The following is a 21103-nucleotide window of genomic DNA, read 5'->3' on the forward strand; positions in this document are numbered from 1 at the left end:
GGTCTATGTTTGATGTCTACAGAAGATGAAACACCTCCAGCTCTGCAGCTGGACTCGAACAAGCGAGGTCACGCCGCCCCATGAAAATCCCAACCAAACCCATCCTGAGCCCGAGTGGGCGTCGCCCGATTCGGAAAGGCCTGCGATCAGATCTGCTTCACGTGAAAATGGACGAGTCCAGAAGAAAGGGCACATCAGCCAGTTACCAGACAGTCCCATTATAAGATTCCAAGCCAAGGTGATATGCTGTCCGACCGAATCAAGCTAGTGAAGCTCACACCCAGCACAGAACCAATCAAATCTACCAAAAATTAGATTGGACAACACATACATTACAAAGGTCTCAGGTACATAAAGGAACATCCAATAGCAGAGGAATTTCAAGGTGACATTCAAACTGGTCCAGGAAGTAGGATGACATATTTACATAAATAAGGACTCAGCTGATCTGCTAAGGGAATGCTACAGCAATCCACCAATCATATTTCAGGCTGCCACTTTAAATTTTAAAATTGTCAATATATTATGGACCACATGGTTACTACAGAATGAAAACACCGACAGGCAAGTGAATAAGCAGATGTGCAATGTACAACAGCATTATTACATAATGACAACAAACAGACACATAATTACTACTACACAGTTGTTTCTACACGCTTCTTATGAATCAGTACCAGGGATTGTAATATTGTTACTGCTACGTACTTTTATTAAGGCTTCTTAATATACATCGAAAGCTTCTCCAGCCTTTTGGGATGAGAGATGTGTACAATCCATAAATATACTACATTGAATAATAATTAATAGATTTCGTGCAGGTTCTGAGAGTGAGTCTTATGATGTACAGGCATTCCATCCATGGTGTCGACGGCACCCCTGAGCCCGTCACTAGATAAGCGGCACGGAAGATGGACAGACGTGCATGAGAGGTTCCTAACTACCACTCTCCATTTGACGATATAGCGAAATCTGACAGCAGTATTACTGCTCAAAGCCAGGCTCTGTAATCTGGCTAAGAAGATCAAAGGGAATTGTCCACTCATCCGTCACCCTTCAGGGAGGCCGGAGTCACATTACATGGCAGAAGAGGGCACTTCAGGCCCCGTCTGGCCAAACACACCGCTTACATCTGGGGGGGGCAGTGGTGCCCACCAGCACCATCATTTTTTTATTACTCAGTTCTGGCCAATCAAAGCATCCCCTCGAACGTCCACTGGCGAGGAACTGGTGCTTTATAGGGGAAATCTACTGATGTTCAATCTGATCAACCCTTTTGCTACCCGCCCGCCCCCCACCCCATTTCAAGTTTACCAAGTTCTGCTCATTCTGGTGTTGTAAACCGGTCCGCTGCCTGTCACCTCCCGTTTCCGTGGGAAACTGTGGATTAAGGAAGAATAATCCAGCCAGGGGAGCCGACCCCATGTTTTTAAACGAGAATACCACCGCATCTCTACAACATACCCCTGGAAAAGCTCACCTCGCTGACGGAGGGGGAGCGACACGCAGAATGCGGGGCAGGTATTATCACCGGGAACGCAATGGAACCGAGAGCTTGCCAAGTGCAAGAATCGCGCTCTCCTTCCGGAGAGATCCATGGGGGAAAACATGTCGAGCCCATCCGGGGCGCGTATGACATGGCGCGCGAGTAGGAAATGTCGCCCGGTGGCGACTGGGACATCCGTAGCGTCTCTGTGTGACATTCCTTTAAAAGGAGATGCAAGTCGCAGGAGCTACATCTGGTGAAACTGTCCCTCGGTTACTGTGCAAAGAAACAGAAGCGAAGTCCTTCTCATTACCGTGAGAGGACAGTTAACTCAGTCCGCAGACGTTTAAAGAGACAGCGCACACATTTGAAACTGCACGCGGTCTGGAGGAATTTAACCCTCGTGCTTGGCTGGCGATATGCTCCTTTTGAGGAGACGCCGTTTGGACGCGATTCCAGTAAGCTAAGGGGCTGGATCCAGACCAGGAATAGACAGGGCCAAGTACCTTATATTTGGAGAGGAACAGACCGCAGAGGAGAAGCAGCCAAGGAGGCAGCTATCCTGCCCAGGGCGGGGGGGGGGGGGGTCATTTTGGGAGGACGCGAGGAACTCGGTTCGTATTTCCTGCCGTTTGGGGGGCTGGCAGGGCTCTGCTGACTCACGGCCTGGGAGGACGGTGCTTCCGTGGGAGGATTCTTCAGAAAAAGGGGGCGAAGGGATGGCAATGGATGCCGGAAGCCTGACAGACAGATGCTGCAGTGAGGAGAGAGATCTCAACCCAGGTGTGGGGTAGCGTGGGTCAGGAGCCCACAGGCTTCCGGCACCTGTCAGCCACAAATGACTTCTTTTAAAGAAGGCTCTCCATGGCCACCGCAGCCTGCCGGATGAAACCCCACCGGGGGGGTCGGGGACATGCCGGTAAGGGGTCAGACTGACCCCAACCAGAACAAGTTTATACTGCGAAAGCAGATATTTATATTTAAAATCGATACTATTTGTCCTCATGCTGAATAAATTAATTTTATAATGCCTATTTGCATAATCATATACTTAAGCCATATACTTAATTTTACTTTATGCATAATACATTTAAATACACAATATGTAGTAAAAATATTTACTATTTACTGACACCTTAGATATTACATATGTTGTATATACATTTAATATTTAATGTTTATAATAGTAATATTTTACAAATTCCCTTCTAAGATGCGATGTGAGGTCCACACAGGTTTGAAAATCTGAAGTTTGCGATCCCTCAGTGGCGGTCCTGTCCCTCCGTTGTTTCCCTGGGGGCAGGGGGGGTAAGCGAATGCTGTGGCGTTTCACGTTGCAGACGGGCAGCCAACGAGGCCACACGCTCCGGCAGGAGACGGGATTTCAAAGTCACCCCGGACACGAGCTAATAACAAAGCCGGCCCCAAAGATCAGCGTCTAGACTTCGGACGGCATGCAGCCGATGCCTCCCTCTCCCTCCCGCAGGCAGCTGCCACCCGCCTCCGTCTGTATCATTTTTCCTTTTCAAATTAAAATGTAATGCCGCTGTCGGCTGTCCCCCCGCCTGCCAACGCCAGCTCCTTTACGTTCAGGCCCCCTCCGCCAATCCACAATCCTGGCCCTGTGACACAGCAGCTGTCAAGCAGAATCGGTTTTTAAACAGGCCTCTTTTAAAAATAAATTTTAAAAAAATTAAAACACCAAGCAAGACAGATTAATAGCACATATTACCTTTCTTTTAGACACCAACGCAAATAAATTCCATAACCTGGGGATATTCTACAAAAGCAGGATTTTTCCATTAGTCATATAACTTAAAATATAAGCCAAATGTAAGGATTGTCCAATAAGAAGAGAGAGAGTTGCCTCTCCTCCTATTGGACAGTTTGGCTTAAGATATCCAGCCAACTGGGAAATTCTGTGGAATACCCCCCCAGGCATTTTTAACGTCCAGGTGGCACCAACACTCTCCTAAGGTCATGCGCCAAAATTCCTGCCTAAAAATTAAGCAGTTATCATCTATACAGATTCTATACAGACTCCTTTTGCTTCATGCCAATCTGGAATTCATCGTGAGCCAGTTTCTCGTAGCTGCAGTCCCCCAGTTCAGCTCACGGTGAGCGGAGAAGACTCTTCCATTTTGTGCGAATTCAGCCACCCACTCGCTAACTCAAGCTTTTCTGGGTGATGCAACATGCTCTGGGTAACGTCTTGTCGATTTATACAAAGCCAACAGAGGGCACCGCTGAGGAGCGCTGAAAAAGACCTGATAAGCATGGTACCTCAGAGACTGACCCCAGCTCAGTCAATAGGGTTTTTAAGGGGAACTTAAGGTCAGTATCTCAGTTGCTGCCCGATCTGATTGTGAAGTGTGACGCTACAGGATATACAAATGCATTGTGGGAAAATGAGTCAAGAAGCTGCAAAATCATTGAGTCGATCCACACAGAAACGCTAGAGGGAGGTACTTACGGCTGGCAGAGCTTTACCAGATCGTGGTCAGTAGTCCCCGGCGGAAGACCCCGGATGTACAGGTTGGTCTTGCTGAGCTGCTCCCAGCCTGCTGTGCTGCTGCTGCTGCTGCTGTTGTTGGCGCTGCTGTTGGTGCTGGGGCTGGGTGGGGCCATGGGGTGCGAGGAGGGGCCCGCAGGCACCTGCCAGGGTTACAGAGACGCAGAGAGTCGGCGTTTCAGAACTCGAAATCTGACACCCAGATACTGACGAGAAACAGCTCCCTAGCATGCATATGGCCTGCCAGCTTCACACCTTCCTTGACTTCATGATGTCATTTCCTGTGATTTATTATCTGCCAGAAGTGCCACCCCCCCACTCTGCGTTCATGCTACCAGAAACGCGGACTATAGTCTCTTTCGGTACAGCAGGCTTGGGAACGCCACACAAGAGTATGGGGGGGGGGGGGGGGGCTCCTAGCCTGTCATGAGGACCCACAGCCACCTGGGGCGTAATTGAGCCCCCAGCCCTATGATTCAATGCACCACACAAAGCCACGAATGTTGGTTCCATTAGCTATCAGGAAAGAAGAGGAAGGACACAACAGCCTCCGCTGATGTCCAAACGCACCAGGAACTACAGCCAGTGCCCAGGATACGAAGGAGATCCATTCCCCAAGCCTGTTTAAGTTGGAACAATAATACAGTACATAATAACACCGTAATAAGGTAACTACAGTTGGTACTGTATTGTACCTGGAGCCAACAAACTAGCGAATCTACGCAATGTTTTCACGAGTGTCACAAAGTAGTGCGTGCATTCGTTATTACGAACCATGGTATGATTCAAATTTTTTATGCAATTGGCTTTATGGCAGCCCGTTCATAAATACGAGCCGGATATTCTTCACCTAGAGACTGCCTGGACACCAAAGATCTAGGTGTGCTCCATCACCAGATGGCCAGCATAGAGAAGCTTGGGGTGCAGGGCATGCCAGCTAAATTCAATTCCATCCCAGGATGTTTATATCACTCCGAAAACATTCCGAAACATGCGGCGTGGCGCATTGGATTTGGGCACCGTGCCTGTAGTGGGAGACTCACGGGTTCGAACCCCAGCATTGGCACTGTTGGGCCCTCCAGCAAGACCCTTAAACCCCTGGGACTGACTGACCCCAATTTCTCAAAAGCATGTCACCTTAGACAAAAAACATCTGGATAAAAAAATCTATGAAATGTATATCAGAAATATAATGTAAACACAAAAAGAAGATGTTTTACATCAGTAGATGTTCAGGCAATGAAGACTTCGGTGTTCAAATTGACTTCACACCATGGACTCAACCCATCATGCGTCAGCTATCAATAAAAAGGCATTTTTAGGCAAAATTAAGGGCGGATACAACCCATCGAAGATCTGAGCAAGAAAACAAAATGGTTGGTTAAGCAATCGCGTCCTTCCTGTTTGAACGAAGGCAGATGTTTTGGGTTGAGGGCCGTTTCCCTCGTGATGCTCTGAGACTTGGGCCCCCCATTCCTCCAGACACGCCCCCCCCCCACCCCCGCCGCCACAACCCCAAACACATCTGGGAAAGCTGAAGGAATTCCTGGCACAGAATGGGGGATTGCTTCACTCCACCTCCTTGTGCAAACCAAGTTCCAAGACTGAGATCCTCTGCCATAGTTCATGGGCCGTCAGACAAGAAGTTAACTTAACCTCCCTGGGGTAGATGCAACCGTGACTTTATCGTTTTTATGTTCAAATGAAACAGTGTTTTTCTAACTGGGAACAGGACACAGATTCATGGGATCCACAGAAACCCCAGGAACGAAATTATGAGCTTTCTGCCATCCCACTAATTATCACTGCAGGTCCAAGATTGACTAAATGTTTAGTTTCGAAAATCCACTGTGACCCTGCAACCCTTACAGGATAAGCCGATGGATGATGGATGGATGGACAAATGGATGCATGATACACCTTTCCTCCTTTTTATTTTATTTTTTTTAAGATGGGACACGTCAAGACCTATTAAACTCGTCATGCTTCCCCCTCCCAATCGAAACATGCAGGTGTTTCTGTGTTATGACTGAAAGCACAGATAAGGACTCTGCTCGGGGAGATCTGATTTCAGCACGAACCTTAAAAGTAAAGCTTCTCATTCGAGCGTGGAGGAGTAAAAACAACTTTTTTTGGGGGGTGGGGGTGGGGGGTTCATGTTTCAACCTGCATGTCTGCTGCACTGTTTTAATCACCGGGTTTGTCGAAGTTTTGGAGGGAAAGTATATATGGGTCTAATTCCAAAACATTCCCTCTGCTCACTTCCCACCCCCTCGATAGACGGTAATTCTTTAAGCCGCTACTCCACTCGTAATACAAAATGGCCTTGTCACCAGTGGAAAATTCCCATTTGGCTTCCCAGAGAACTGCTCAGACAGTGGCATTAGCTCACCGGCCTGGTGGGAACACGTTTCGCAAGATCTCTCTGTGAATGTACTCTCCCCTGATTGGCTGAGGTTGCAAATGGACGTCATAGGTTCCAAGCAGAAAGGGGATGGGGCCTACGAGTTGATGTTCTGAGCAGAAGAGGCGGAGCCTCAGTGGCTGGAATGCTTTGTGAGTGGGTCTTGAGCTGCCGCCTACGTTGGCCAACCATTTCCTTCCTCTTACTCATTCATTAAGTGGCCCTGCTGCCTCCTGAAGTCGCTGTCCGCTGTCTGACGACTGGCATTGGGCGTGATGAAGTAAAACATCTGGCCGGGCTCCGCTACACACAGGAGATGAGACCAGACCGCAAACAGGCTGCCAGGAACCAACTCAGGACAAAGGTTCGCTTCAGTAAGCTTCTGTGATGGAACGGCAGAATAAAACATTAACCTGGAGCCGGTGGGTAATTTGCACAGAATTCCTCCAAAATGCAGCTTTTCAGAAAATGATACATTGCCAAAAATCGGGAATTGAAACAAGATCAGAGAAACAAAGATTTCTAATAGACCAACATTAATGTTTCTGACTAATATCAGTCCTTTCAAAACATACAATACAAAACAGCTTGATCTTCAAAGAAAATCAAAGAGTATCAATTGCATCCAACTCGGAAATTAAAATACTAAATCCAAAGTGAATAAGTGTTATTGTTTCAGTTTAAATAGGCATAACCAATCATCCAGTGTTTCTCTGGGATAACACTATATTAAAGTCGATTTAATTTAGCAAATCCCATTTTCTGAGATTTTTAACAGTCCTTAACGATTAAAAGAACTCGGTAGCCAGATAGCTGGGGGTAAACTGCCTGAATAACAAAGGGCATGATGCGCACTCCTCCAAGCCAGGATCGAGTCAATAATCCTAGTGCACTATTTCGTAGATAAGTAGCAAAATACGAGAAATGAAGAAAACAACCTTTCAAAGGGGAGTAAAGGTTATTTAAAAGGTCGAGCATGTCGCTATTGCGCACCAACCTCGTAAGCGACAGAGTAAAACATTTGCGGGGTTATCTTGTTATCTCACAGCAGTACAGGGTGTCATTCAAAGAGGAAATGTGTATTTACAGTGTCCTCCTGACAGCCGTACAAATGCAAATGTACAGCTCCTCTGAAGCCACGGTCACACGCAGACCGTTCCAATGACCCCCCCCCTCGGTTTAATGCATAAAACGTTTACAGATCTCAGCCGCACGTCTCCCTTCTTTTCGACATACGGAAAAGACGGAGAAGGTCCCGCGTTGTGGGGACTCGCTAAAGCGGCCTCCTCTGACGGGATCAACCGATCCCAAACTCACCTTTTCCCACGTCATTTGAATATATTCACATACCCTTCAACATGTTACGCTTTAACTTTCAGCTGAACTCAACCGCTGCAAAGAGAAAATGCTAATGCAAAAGCACCAGCATGCATACAGAACATGAGTACATGGTGGTAAATGGCCTGGAATTCTCGTCCTCGTTATGGTGGGAACCGACCTTACATCCGCCATGAATTTTCAACCACTGTTACACACAACACTACACTTCATTTTTTTTTTTTTTGGGGGGGGGGGGGGGGAGAGAATGAATTTCTGTATGAATGTGAAATTTGCATCTATGCTTGATTGCATTGTGGAAAAAAGCTCCCCCCCCCATTTCCTGAACTTTGAGAGTGGTGAACAAAATATCATAACCCCTAGAGGACAAAGAAAGCGTTTGTCAGACCAGATGGATCCAGTCTCTTACCCGAACAGGCCGAAAATTCGACGTTCAAAGTAAAAGGCAGCTGCAAAGGAGATAAAAGGTCAAACCAACACCATGTCTATTCAATTGCACTGAGGCTCGGATGTGAAATGGTGGCATTTAAACCTTGAAAAAATATATATCCCAATAACCTTTCTTAAAGCGGCAGGTGAAATAGTTGGGTATAACACACATTGTCCAGCAGTACAACACCAAGGTCCTTGGCTTACCCCCGGAAAAAAACGTTCAATCGGGAAACCCTCTATGAGGCGGTTCATGAAGAATCAAAGGAATGAGCTCTCCAACTCTTACTTTGTTGTTCGGTTTGTGCACAATCTGCACTTGTGATACCGTCCCCAACCCCAGCAAAATCGGAAGTCGGGACCCTCTCAAATACTGGACACGGAAAAGCAAACAATGTCATCCTGTTAGTTTTCCCAAGCCTAGACCTCAGCTGCCTGTTATTTTCCGGGATAAAGTTTAAATAACAAATTAATAAATCTTCATGTAATCAGGACAAGATCTATGCCTTCAAGCAGTCAAATGCCAAACCTGAATTTTTCACGTTTTTAGTTGGACAACAAGTGGTTGTTTTATGGCAAAATTGTAAGCTGACTTTGGTATGAGTGTTTATTCCATTCGGAGTAATGTAAAAATAATGATGGTTATACTGTATGAAGAACTGCTTGGAAGTTAACTTTTGTATTACTTTTCCACGGCCTCCATTTTCATCTGGAAAACTTGGGCGACGTGCGTCTCCAGCAGGGAACATGCGGCCTGTTTGACTGACATCATCTGCAAAAACCGCATGCCCAATCTGCACATAACGGCCGCGGCGAATTCTCATTAGGAATCACCCATTTCGCCGACCAATGGGAGCACCCCGCCGGCGGATGCCAGATGTGGACAAAGTGACCCATTGAGGAGGAAACCCAGGCTTTTCCTCCCCTCTCTGTATCCACACTCCTTCCGAGACACTCAAAGCCTGTTTGTTTGCTTGTCTCTGGCTGCCTATTCAGCTTCAGGAGTGGAAGACTTGTAAAGGCAAGGGAGACTGCCATCTTATCAGGCTGCTCCAGACCATAGAGGCCAGTCATAGTCGCAATGGAAACACACAGGGCTTCCAGTAAGTGGCCTCGCCCTTAAAGCCCCCTTCTTGCTCATTGTCAACTCCCCCCAAGTGCCCTCGTACTCATTAATATGTACAGCGCTGTGAAGGCGTTCCCCGCCATCAGCGCTTTCACCAACTAAATGAGGCTAACCCATATCTTAGCGTCAGATGCGATGGACGTAATTTAATTTAAATTCAATACGTTCCGGGGCATTTAAACCACACACGCAAGGTACACAACGGAAACTGTACATTTAATAAGTTATACAAACATATGAATAAACATAACAGCGTATGTGTTCGTTCACGAAACACACATGCAAAAATAAAATGCAAAAATATACAGGCGGTTAAAAGGAAACATCTTAATGGTCGTACGTTATAGAATTTTATGGCAAGGTCATTCAGCTCTATTGCCATACCCTCGTCATATTCTGAAATGGTAACACGCATATATTCCTTCACGTTATTCTCTGAATACAAAAAATAAAATACTGAATCTAAGTCTATTTTAAACGAATGTTTAAACATTTAATCAACGATTTATATTTAAAGCACACGTTTGACTCAAAGAGGTCGTTGACTCCAGCCAAAAAAATATATATATATTTCAGACGCAACGTTATTTCGATCTTATTTCGAGTATTTCATAAACTTTCACTCCCTGTTTGTTAGCTGTAATATTTTTTATATGTGTTTTCCAACATATTTCAATATTTTCCACTTGTGCATAATTAAAAACTAAATGCGTATTTCATAATGTTCTCTCCTTAAATTTAGCATCACGTTTAGAGGAGCAAACTGACATCTTATTTTTTCTTAAATCGGGATTTTCTTGGCTCTTAAACCAAGTTAAAAAGGCAATAAAAAGTTATTAAAACAAAAATTACAGTGATTTACAATGAAACAGAACCATCATCGAATACACGACATAAGTGAAACTAAACCCAGTTGTCCTTATTACCAGCATTATCGTTACATTACCATAGAATTCAGTATACACGATCTGTAAACACAACCCCAGTCTGGTATTGTCAAAAGAACAGGACAATTAACATTTCACTTCTAAATAAATATTTAAGAAATAAAGCTATAAATATACGAGTAAACTGAGCTTATCTCCCGTAAAACTGTTACATTGTAACTGCTCCCGTCCATACGATCGGCTACTATGTATCTCTGCATATCTTGCTTGCTAGCTTTGAATTTGAATCACCAACCTTAAACACATAAGAACAAAATAGATTAGGCCTACCTGCTTGCGGTACGTCGTCCTCACAGGGTTTACAGTGCTCGCAAAAATCATTTTAAATTCAGGTTCCCGTCACAAGAAGTGTAAGGTTACCTTTACGAACCTATTTGTATCCAGGCGCTCGCTCGATTAAATTTCAAATTGGACTCTTGAGCGCATAAGACTTAAAAGCTACGGGCTCTGTCCCCCCCGGTAAATCCCCTTCCGTTGCGGTAATTTGTAGGTATTGCGGAAATATAAACTGCGCCGAGGTGAGTTATCGATGCATCCAAGAAATCCGTCCCAACTCCAGCAGCCCAACTCCAGAATTTCGCCGAATTCATTGATCTGCAGTCAGTTCCCGCAGCACCGACCCTCCCACTGTGGAAGAAACCACTCGGCGATACGAGGCAGGGGAAAACTGAGAGACGAGACGAAATAAATATTTAAGCATAAATAATATTTTTTTGTTAGAAGAAAGAAATTAAGTATATACACCCTTTTCACATAAATATTGTGCTATCAAAATCGGTATAACGGGGTTTATTTAAACATTTCCCAAATAGGGCATTCATTTTGGTACAATGTCCCCTATCGGGCACAAGTTGTTTACTCTGGCATGCATACCGCACATTCCTTAGAGCAGCCACCAGATCCAAGTGGTAGGAAAAGCCATGCGAGTTTTACGCAATTTATAGTTTCGTGGGACCTTAGAGGGAGGTGTGCCGTCCATCAATAATATAAGCCAAAGATATGAATTGGCCGTAATCCATGACCACACCCCGCTGGTGTTACATTAGTTAAATACCTAAGCAAAATTACTCGGAGTACGGCCCGCAGCATTCACATTCGAGGAGGGCTGTCAGCAGGTGATTTGCGCTGCACGCCGATTTGGTACTTTCTGCCGTGCCATCCGGCTCGCGATCTTTATTGCTGGCGACAGTATGGCGATGCTGGGGCATCCTATAGCAGGAATAATTAGCCTATGCAACAATATGAAAAGCATGTTAGATTAGTTTGGCTGTAATATTCAGTCATGGTCTGCCCCCACCTTCAAATTGCTCCCGCCCATAGCCTAGGGGTTCTCCCAGTCTGCAGAAAGCACCTTTCACTAGGCTATTACACATTGCACAACAATTTTATATAAAAGTTTCAATGTGCCGCATATATTACATAATCAGTCAATACACACATATACCATTAAACACACACACATCCATGAGCGCTAAAGTCATGCCCTGGAAAAATGTGAGAATGCAGCACCAAACAACAGTAAACAAATTCTTAAAATTGCTAGCAGAATGCATGTGGTGGTGCAGTAGGCAGCACTGGGGGGGGGGCACACAGTGTCTGTGTCTGATTTCAGGCGCTGCATTTGAAGACGGAATGTGTTAGGGCGGCGTGACGAGGCGCTCCCCTTTTTGAAGGCTCCTGGAAATGAATTATCCTTTTTCTGAGATCTCAAGATTCACTGCAAGGAGGCAGCCTGCAAAGGCTACATAGAGCACGTCCTTCAAAGGACACGGCCCCTGAATTAAGACACAGCCATTGTAACCCTACGCTCTTCTTCGGATCTGGATAAAAGCATCAGGTAAATGTTGCCCTGCACCTTTCGGTGTTACTGCTTCGAATCACACCCCAGATCTAAGTGTATAGAGCTTCCATGCTTTTCCTATCTTCCTCCCATGGTGCAAGAAATGCACTTATGTGACCTGACATCTCCAAAGTGCCTGTAGCAGGTGAGGTTATACCCCTGCCTATAGTACCCTGAGCAGTGACCAAGCCTGCACTGGATTTTATAAAGACAACCTATTATTAATAACCAAAGCTAAAACAGTAAAGGGTGAACAAAATAGGATTTACGCTGAATGTATCCGAATCTATAAAAGAGTAATGTGAGCGCTCTCTGTGTTTACGTATGTTTACTGCCATCATGGGTCCATGCAGATGTTCGCCCTGTGGCCGTTTGCAATAATCATTACGGCCTATTATAAATGCAACAGGAATTCACCCCGGCAAACATAATTACAGCTGTAGCCAAAAAACACAGAGGGTCGTGCTTGAGGAACTCCGGAGTACAGCTCAACATCAGGAATCCGCTAAATCAGAAATAATTCTGTCAGAAAATAGCACAAAGCATACGTACAGTGACTTCTTCACTTTATGTCGGGGTTTATTTAAGAAATTTTGATATATTCAGTGTATATAATGGGGTTTAGAAAAAATAACTATTGACTGATACCATTTAAGCGTACTTCAGTCTATCTGTCGCAATCATATCGGTATCCAGTGGAAATAAGTGAAATTAATATTCATAGCTCTGAGCCGACACTAAAAGATTATATCCATGGGAAGGATGCGGCTTAACCCCCCCGGAAAGTTAATGATGGATAGGAAAGAAAACCTGGTATGAAAATGACTGCCAGTTCATGTGAGGAGCTCGAATTTCACTTTCTGTCATGTCAGGATTCCACCTCATGCTTCTCTTTGACGCTTTTTAGTTAGTCTGTGTCTTCTTGGTCTTGGTCTGGGCGTCAGTCATTTCAGTTTAGTCAGACGGTCTCTCTCAGGCTGATTCTGCAGCAAAAATTCCAACAGATTGTCTAGATATATAGATTTAAGACTAATATATGCTGTATATTTACCCTCTTTTTTGCCATATTACAAGTGGTGTTTCACATCTGTGAAAGACAATATGGCCGACTTGTCTGGTTTTAAATTGCAAGTCATTAGTGACAAGTGTCCATTTGTACATTTGCATTTGCTAAGTGTATTTAAGGGATTAGCAGACAGGACCAGCATTCTCTGGTTTGGTGTCCATCTGCTTTGGGAGTGGCAATACTACCAGTATGAGTGGAACCCCTGCCCCCCCCTTACCCCCGCAACCAAGGGTGTCCCAAAACCATAAGCTGGGAACTGAGAAAGGGGAGCAGGAGATGCTAGGTTTGGAATAATCTTATTATTCGATTGGCGTCCACCTTTAACCAGGGAAGTTAGGTCCCGAAAATAAAAAATCCAGACCGAGATTTTGTTTCAACCAACCAGCTGAGTACCCAGTGACTGTGACTCTTTATATTCAGCTGGTTGGTTGAAACAAAACCTTGGTCTGGATTTGTATTTACTGAACCTGAAGTTTCCATCTCTGCTTGTAACCGAACTACTTTACTCAATAACGCAGAAGTGCGACACTCAAGGACAACATCCAACCCCAAGCATCCCAACATCACTGCCTCTATCAGGCCCACTGCATAAAATTCTCAGCCCCAGGACAAAATTACATAATCTAGGCCCCTATGACATCCTTTTCTGCTCCCCACCCCCAAGACAGCAGACCTCCCTCTATCTGCCACCCTGCCTGCAGACTCCTCGAAAGTCTCAATGAAGTGAAAAACACTTATCACATGCTCAGTGAAGGCATTGCTTCTGTTTTCGGGGAAATAGCCTCAGGCAGGCTCCTCTGAGCACCTCGTTCCTTTGAAACTGCCAGTCCGGTTTGTTGTTTATTTTTTTGTTGTTGTTGCCGATATGAATAACGGTACAGCAACCTCAGAACACATCATTGTCATTTAAATAAAAAGCAGCACTGATATCAAGGTAAATCGGCAGTAGGGTTTGGCATGATTTACACTGTAGCATTGTGGCAAAACAAATTTAAATACAAATTAAAGTTTGATGGTGTTACTAGGCTGTGGGATGGATCTGAATCAAAATTGTGCCCATAAGTCACCAGCTACAAGCCTGTTGCAGATATAATGTTGCATTACAGTGAGTCTGGAGCCTATCCCTGGGGGTGGAGTTCACCCCAGATAGAGGCACAGGGAGAAACACACTCTACAAGCCATTTAGAGACACAGACTCACCCAGATTGCATGTCTTTAAACTGCAGGAAAAATCCCACACAGACACGAGAGACCCATGTAAAGATCTGGGGATGGGAATCAAACCCACAACCTTGGAGGTGTGAGGTTACAGTGCCACCCAACTTGCCACTGCAATACCCTTAATATACACTGACTGGCCACTTTATTAGGTATATGTAACTAGTACCAGGTTGGACCCCTTTTGCCTTCAGAACAGTCTTAATTCTTTGTGGTATAGATTCAACAAAGCGCTTGAAGCGCATCAGTGCCTTTGGTTCATGCAGACATGATAGCATCACGCAGCTACTGCAGGTGTACCTTCATGATGTGAATCTCCTGTTCCACCACGTCCCATAGGATCTCTATTTGATTGACTGCGGTGGCCATTTGAGTACAATGAACCAGTCTGAGATGATGTGATCTTTGTGACATGGGGTGTTATCCTACTGGAAGTAGCCATTAGGAGCTGGGTACACTGTGGCCATAAAGACATGGACACAGTCAGCAGCTATACTCAGGTAGGCTGTGATGAACTCTTTTGCACGGATAAATCCTGAGCCCTTTACTTTAGATATTGGTTGGGGTCCCATGGACCCCAAACTATGCACAAGAGTAACGATGTTGAGCTGGTACTAACAGGCCCAAAGTGTGCCAAGAAATCACCCCCCAATCACACCACCACTATTAGCCTGAATTGCTGATACAAGGCAAGATGGAGCCATGCTTTCATGTCATTTACACCAAAGTCTGACCCACCTGTCTGAACATCGCTACAAAAACCGAGACCCATCAGACCAGGCAACGTTTTTCCAATCTTCAGTTGTCCAGTTTTGGTGAGCCCGTGCCCACTGTAACTTCAGCTCCCTGTTCTTAGCTGACAGAAGTGGCACCTGGTCTGCTCCTGAGCCACTGGTAGAAGGTTCAAAGCGTTCTGCATTCAAAGATGCTCTTCTGCATACTTTGGTGGTCTTGAACCAGTCTGTCTGTTCTTCTCTGACCTCTGCCAGCAACAAGGAATTTCTGCCCAGAGAACCGATGCTCATTGGATGATTTTTCTTTTTTTTCCCATCCTCCGTAACCCCTAAAGATGGTTGCGTGTGAAAATCTCAGTAGATCAGCAGTTTCTAAAATACTCATACCATCTCTTTTGGCACCAAGAACCATGCCACGTTCAAAGTCACTTAAACCACCTTTCCTCCTCATTCTGGTGTTTGATGTGAACATTAACTGAAGCTCATGACCTGTATCTGCATCATTTCTTTTTTACAAGGTGCTGCTGACACATGATTGGCTGATATTTGCTTCAAGAAGCAGTTGAATAGGCGTGCCTAATAAAGTGGCCAGTGAGTGTATGATCGAGAATCCAGATGGTGAATTGAGGTTCCTACTCTAGAGGTTGTTTGCGGGTGACATGGAAACACATACCTGCATAAGCCGGAGTCACCGGTTCTTCTGAACATGCTTTACACATGAGGGGAAAGCATACAGCACCTGGGAAAACGGCAGCAGGCTAACATGTGAATGTGGCGATGACCAGGGATGGGACCCGAATTCAGAACCTTTGACTCATGCAGTGGAAGCCCTGCCCACCTATGATACCTCCTGCTAAAAGCATCATCAATGCGCTCTTTACTAAGCGCCCTCAAAGCTCTAAACCTGGACTCCCCCTGGTTATTGCAATACGAAAACTGCCCCTCTTGCTAAACGCTAACGTTATCAATGACAGCTCCGCCCCGATTTCCTTCCTTCTGTTGTTTAGAGAAGAAACAGCCTGGATTAAAAGGCTTTCTCTGAAAACAGGACGCACTAAGACTCCCCCCTCAGCCTTGTACCCCTTGTCGTTCTGATCTCCATCAGGACAGCTCAGACGTCCAGCTCGCCTCCGCCTGCGTCAGCACAAAAGCCCCGCCCTCCTTTGTCTTTGTCCACATCTAGACAGCTGCGCGTTGACGGCTAACAAGACTAGAGACAGCTGCTCTTTTGACCTCTGTGAGTAAGACGGTGTCCACATCGACAAGAAAAGAACAAGCGGCTTGCCTGTGGAACATAACCTTCCCCAGTTTAAACCAACAAATTCCCCTTTTATGCAAACTGCACCTTATCCGAAGCTTTTCAATATTTATACAGTGATCCCAGCCTATAGCGGAAGTTACATTCCAGACTCATCAGCGATAGGTGAAAATCCGCAATATTCGAAAGACCATATAAATAAACACTTTTTTATCGTTTAAGTCGTAAAGTACCCCTTCCATATTCTTTATACTTATTAAAACACGCTTTGTAAACATATATGATATGTGGATGTTGGGCTAAGGATATGAGTAACATAATAATAATAATAATAATAATAATAATAATAATAATAATAATAATAATAATAATAATGATGATGATGATGATAATATGTAATGTATGTATATATATATATATATATATATATACACATCTCTCTCTGTCACTCTCTGTATACGTAATGGAATATGTAGAAATGGTCAAGCTGTTCCTCTGGCACTTAGGCTCACTACTGCCAGAAGGCTTAGTAGATGCGGGACTCTTGGGAGCCATCGTAGGGCTTAAAATAAAACATAAAGTTTACGAAAAGTTTCCTCATGACAATCGGACCACAAGCGAGGTGCACAAAACGCAGAGAACTGTCATGCATCGGGGAAAAATCCGCGATATAGCGGGGGGCGCGATAGCTGAACCGCGATATAGCGGGGGCGCGATAGCTGAACCGCGATATAGCGGGGGCGCGATAGCTGAACCGCGATATAGCGGGGGCGCGATAGCTGAACCGCGATATAGCGGGGGATCACTGTAATTTATTAGCTGAGAGCTCAATCCCCCCCCTCATCCACCCTCCCTTTCACCCTTGAGTCCTTCCGCAGTCCCGGAGTCGGGGGTCTATAGATTAATGCCTGACTCTCATCCTCCCTGGGAGCTGGCATGGCAAGACTCCCACTCCAAGCGGCAGAGGTCACTAATAAAATAAGGGCAGGGGTCAGCGGGGGCAAGGTGTGGGGGGCAGAGGTCACGCATGGAGAAGAATGGACAGATCTGATTCAGCAGTACGTGGAAGGCACTGTGCGAGGCACTGAGGGCGAAAGAGTGAAAGGGGGGGAAAAAGAGGTGTGTTATGGAAACCCCACAATTCTGATGGTTATCATCTTATTTAAGGTTATGCTTCGGTCACATTCTGCCTGAATCTCACTCTCTCTAAATCCTTTCATTCATGCTCTGCTTGGGTTGGAATGTACATAGTTTAGCTACACTGCTCTTGAAATCAGCAGATTGGTCCTGTATCAGCCCCCCCCACTGATACATACAATTCTACAGCAATTCAAGCTTCTGGGGTGTCTCTTCTTTTCATATCGCAGCTTAACTGACAAATTGTAAGAAGCCCATATTCCCTTCTGATATCATTTACATTTTATTTACGACCGGGGGTTAAAGGCCTTCTGCCGGAGCCCGGTGATGAAGTCACTCAGCTGAGCCTGGGGTTTGAACCAGTGACCTTCTGCTCATAGGTTTGGCACCCTAAGCTGCTGTGTCACACACCACATAAATCTGAACGCCGCTTTATTTCACAGCACCGTATAGAAAAATGGGCAACGCTCCACATTAACTGCACCTTCGTAAGACACTCAGTATACATTCATAGATTATTCATAAAAAGCATGTAAGTTTACCTTAACATCCATACAAAGCTTAACAGCTTTAATATACATTAATAACAAACATTATATGACTATGCGATTATAATGTTTATAATTATCGCGTAACGACCATCATTAGCCATGGCACAGTGGTACAGTCATTAGCACTGTTGCTCCACCCCTCTGGAATGATGGTTCTAGGCTCGATGGAGTTTGCATGTTCTCCCTGTGTTGTCATGGGGTTTCCTGCAGGTTCTCCAATCCCCCCCCCCCCCCCCCCCCCATAGTCCTAAAACATGCCCATAGTTGTGTGACTGTGGCCTGTGATGGGTTGGCACCCCATCCTGGATTGTTCCCTGCTTTGTGTCTGTATCTTCTGGAATACGGTCTGGACCCCCCCCCCCCCCCCCCCCCCGACCCACCACACAGAATAGGACAAGTGGGTTCGGAAAATTTATGGATGTTTATTATTAATGTATATTAAAGCTATTATGGTATGTTAAGAGGGATGGTATGGTGGTGCAGTGGTTAGCACTGTTGCCTCACACCTCTGGGACCCGGGTTTGAGTCTCCGCCTGGGTCACATGTGTGTGGAGTTTGCATGTTCTCCCCATGTCGTCGTGGGGTTTTCTCCGGGTACTCCGGTTTCCCCCCACAGTCCAAAAACACGCTGAGGCTAATTGGAGTTGCTAAATTGCCCCTGGGTGTGCATGTGTGAGTGAATGGTGTGTGAGTGTGCCCTGCGATGGGCTGGCCCCCCATCCTGGGCTGTTCCCTGCCTCGTGCCCATTGCTTCCGGGATAGGCTCCGGGCCCCCCGCGACCCAGTAGATAAGTGGTTTGGAAAATGGATGGATGGTATGTTAGGATGTTAATGTGTATTTACATGCTGTTTATGAATGTTCTAAGAATGCACCATAAAGACATTATGAAAGTGCAGTTAATGTAAAACATCACCCAAATACATAAGTTCAGGGAAAAGAAGCATTCCTCTTTATAGGGAAGAAATCCCCAGAATCTATTATTGTATCTACTTCAGAAAAGATGACCCTCTGTTTCTGTGCTTCGAGTTGCGAATGTCCCACGAGGGCCAATTCCGGGGAGCTTTCCCTCCAGCGGCAGCCGGACTCTGCCACTCAACACAACTTCCTTTCACAGACTCAGATCGATCCCCCTCCCTCGTATCTTCCTGTCCGCTGGGCTTCCTCAGCGCTAACTCCAGCCCTGTCTCATAGGACTCGCCAGAGATCAAGGTCCTTGGCCGAGCTGAGGACACGGGGCGGGCCTGCTATCAGGGCTTGCTGCTGATTTGAAGGGGTGTGGGACAGAGACCAAAGCCCCTCTCAGAGAGAGAGAGGGAGAGAGAGAGAGAGAGAGAGAGAGAGGAGTATCTCTGACAGCTCAGCAGGGGCAGAGTCACCCTGGGCAGTGTGTGTGTGTGCGTGTGTGTGTGTGTATGTGTGTGTGTACGCATAGCAGAGAAAGATTAGCGGATCTTGCAGCAAATCGCTGAGTTGGGGAGGGGGTGTGTGGCAGAAACAGCAATAGTTGCCTAACTACAGAAGTCGTAGTACAGTGACCAAGATTCTGAAAGGCGAGTAATCAATTTATAACTATAATTTTATTTTAATTTACAATTATACCTATAGATCACAGCGTATAACATCTTGAAAACGGTAATAAATATTTGCTTAGACACAAAGACAGTGGATTATGTTTATTAGTTCCATACCTCACATTTTTACACAAATTGACCTGATTATAAAGCATCATCATATTTTTATTTATGCATTTAGGTTAAATTCGAAGGTCTATGAGCAGTCCTGCTTGCTCATTACAGCTAATGCCCAGTAACATGGTAAATCTGCCGGCTCCTTTGTTTTTATGGCTATTGTCGTCATGTCAAGTTTGTGAATAAGCATTTGGAAAATGGTTAAGCAGCTAAAGGTTAATGAATCCCTGCTGTGCTACCTTTGTTCCAGTCATTACGATTAATTATACAGTATTGTGATTAATTGTACAGTATTATGATTAATTGTACAGTATTAACAGTTCTCCAATTGTTCCTATCTGTTAGTTATTTGGCTATTAGTATAAGCTATATTTCTGCAGTTAGTATTCATCCATCCATGTTTTAAAACCACTAATTTAGTAAAGCATCAATTGGTAGTATTGCTAATGGATTCATAAATAGATTTAAGTAATGTTGTACAATACATAGGTCTACTGCAATGGAAATTAATCGGGCTGATGTAAAACAATCTAAAAGGAAACACTGAAATTAGGTTGTGCAACGGTATAGCTAAATGTTATTATCCATCCATCCATCCATTTTCCAAACCAGTTATCCTACTGGGTCGCGGGTAAATGTTATTATATTTAAATATAATAATAACGTTTTAAGTAATTTATTGATAGATTAGGTACATGTTAACTAACGTGGAAATTGATTAGATAATATGAGAAACTGAACCAAGATTTTTTTTTTTTACTCACAGTTTCTAGCAGCTACCCCTGACTGCAGATCACTGCTGCCACTGGTGCTGCATTATGTTTGCATAAAGGACTGAAATGTGCAGAAATGCAACCCCAACGATACAATTAAAAGCATCCGCGAATACATTTAAAGAACTGCATTACGACAGCAAACCTAAATAGTCACACAAATATCATGCGCACAAATTCTCAGATCAAAGGAACCGGCTCCACGCAATGCTTAAAACCTGCGACGGTACAAACCCATAAAAGTGCATCTGCTGCAACGGGGAGTAACGCATGGCAGCACACTCTGCAATGTCAACCGTGGCTCAGGGGCATTCCAGTGATGAAAAATAATACATTCCCTATGCAGACAATCAAACTGTAATGCTTATAAGCAATGCACAATGCATCTCCTCATGGACATAATGTAACAAGTAAGTCGTACTATGAAAAAAGTAATTGCAGTGAATGCAGCTTGGTTCTAACAATGCGCAGACCAACTGTATTATTAATAAATGTAGAAATTTAGCGTATGGATGCTGTGTGTCGTTCCATGATTTTTGGCACCTTCCACACCCTATTAGTTAATAGGTCTAAGCCTGGCAGACATGCACTGCCA

General features: G+C 44.9%; 1 protein-coding gene across 4 annotated transcripts in view; it reads right to left on the reverse strand.

The window, feature by feature from the left end:
* Nucleotides 1-21103, reverse strand: part of LOC125739936 (RNA-binding motif, single-stranded-interacting protein 1-like) — a 43033-nt gene that overhangs the window by 17756 nt on the left and 4174 nt on the right. For 3 of the 4 annotated variants that reach the window (XM_049010532.1, XM_049010517.1, XM_049010509.1), the window contains exon 2: nt 3960-4141. In XM_049010532.1, the coding sequence (XP_048866489.1) occupies nt 3960-4141 (182 nt within the window). Of the gene's footprint in view, nt 1-3959; nt 4142-10512; nt 10848-21103 lie in introns of those variants that run through there. The other variant, XM_049010523.1, reaches the window with a different exon arrangement.

Source organism: Brienomyrus brachyistius, chromosome 1 (assembly GCF_023856365.1).
Source record: "Brienomyrus brachyistius isolate T26 chromosome 1, BBRACH_0.4, whole genome shotgun sequence".
Taxonomy (NCBI): Eukaryota; Metazoa; Chordata; class Actinopteri; order Osteoglossiformes; family Mormyridae; genus Brienomyrus; species Brienomyrus brachyistius.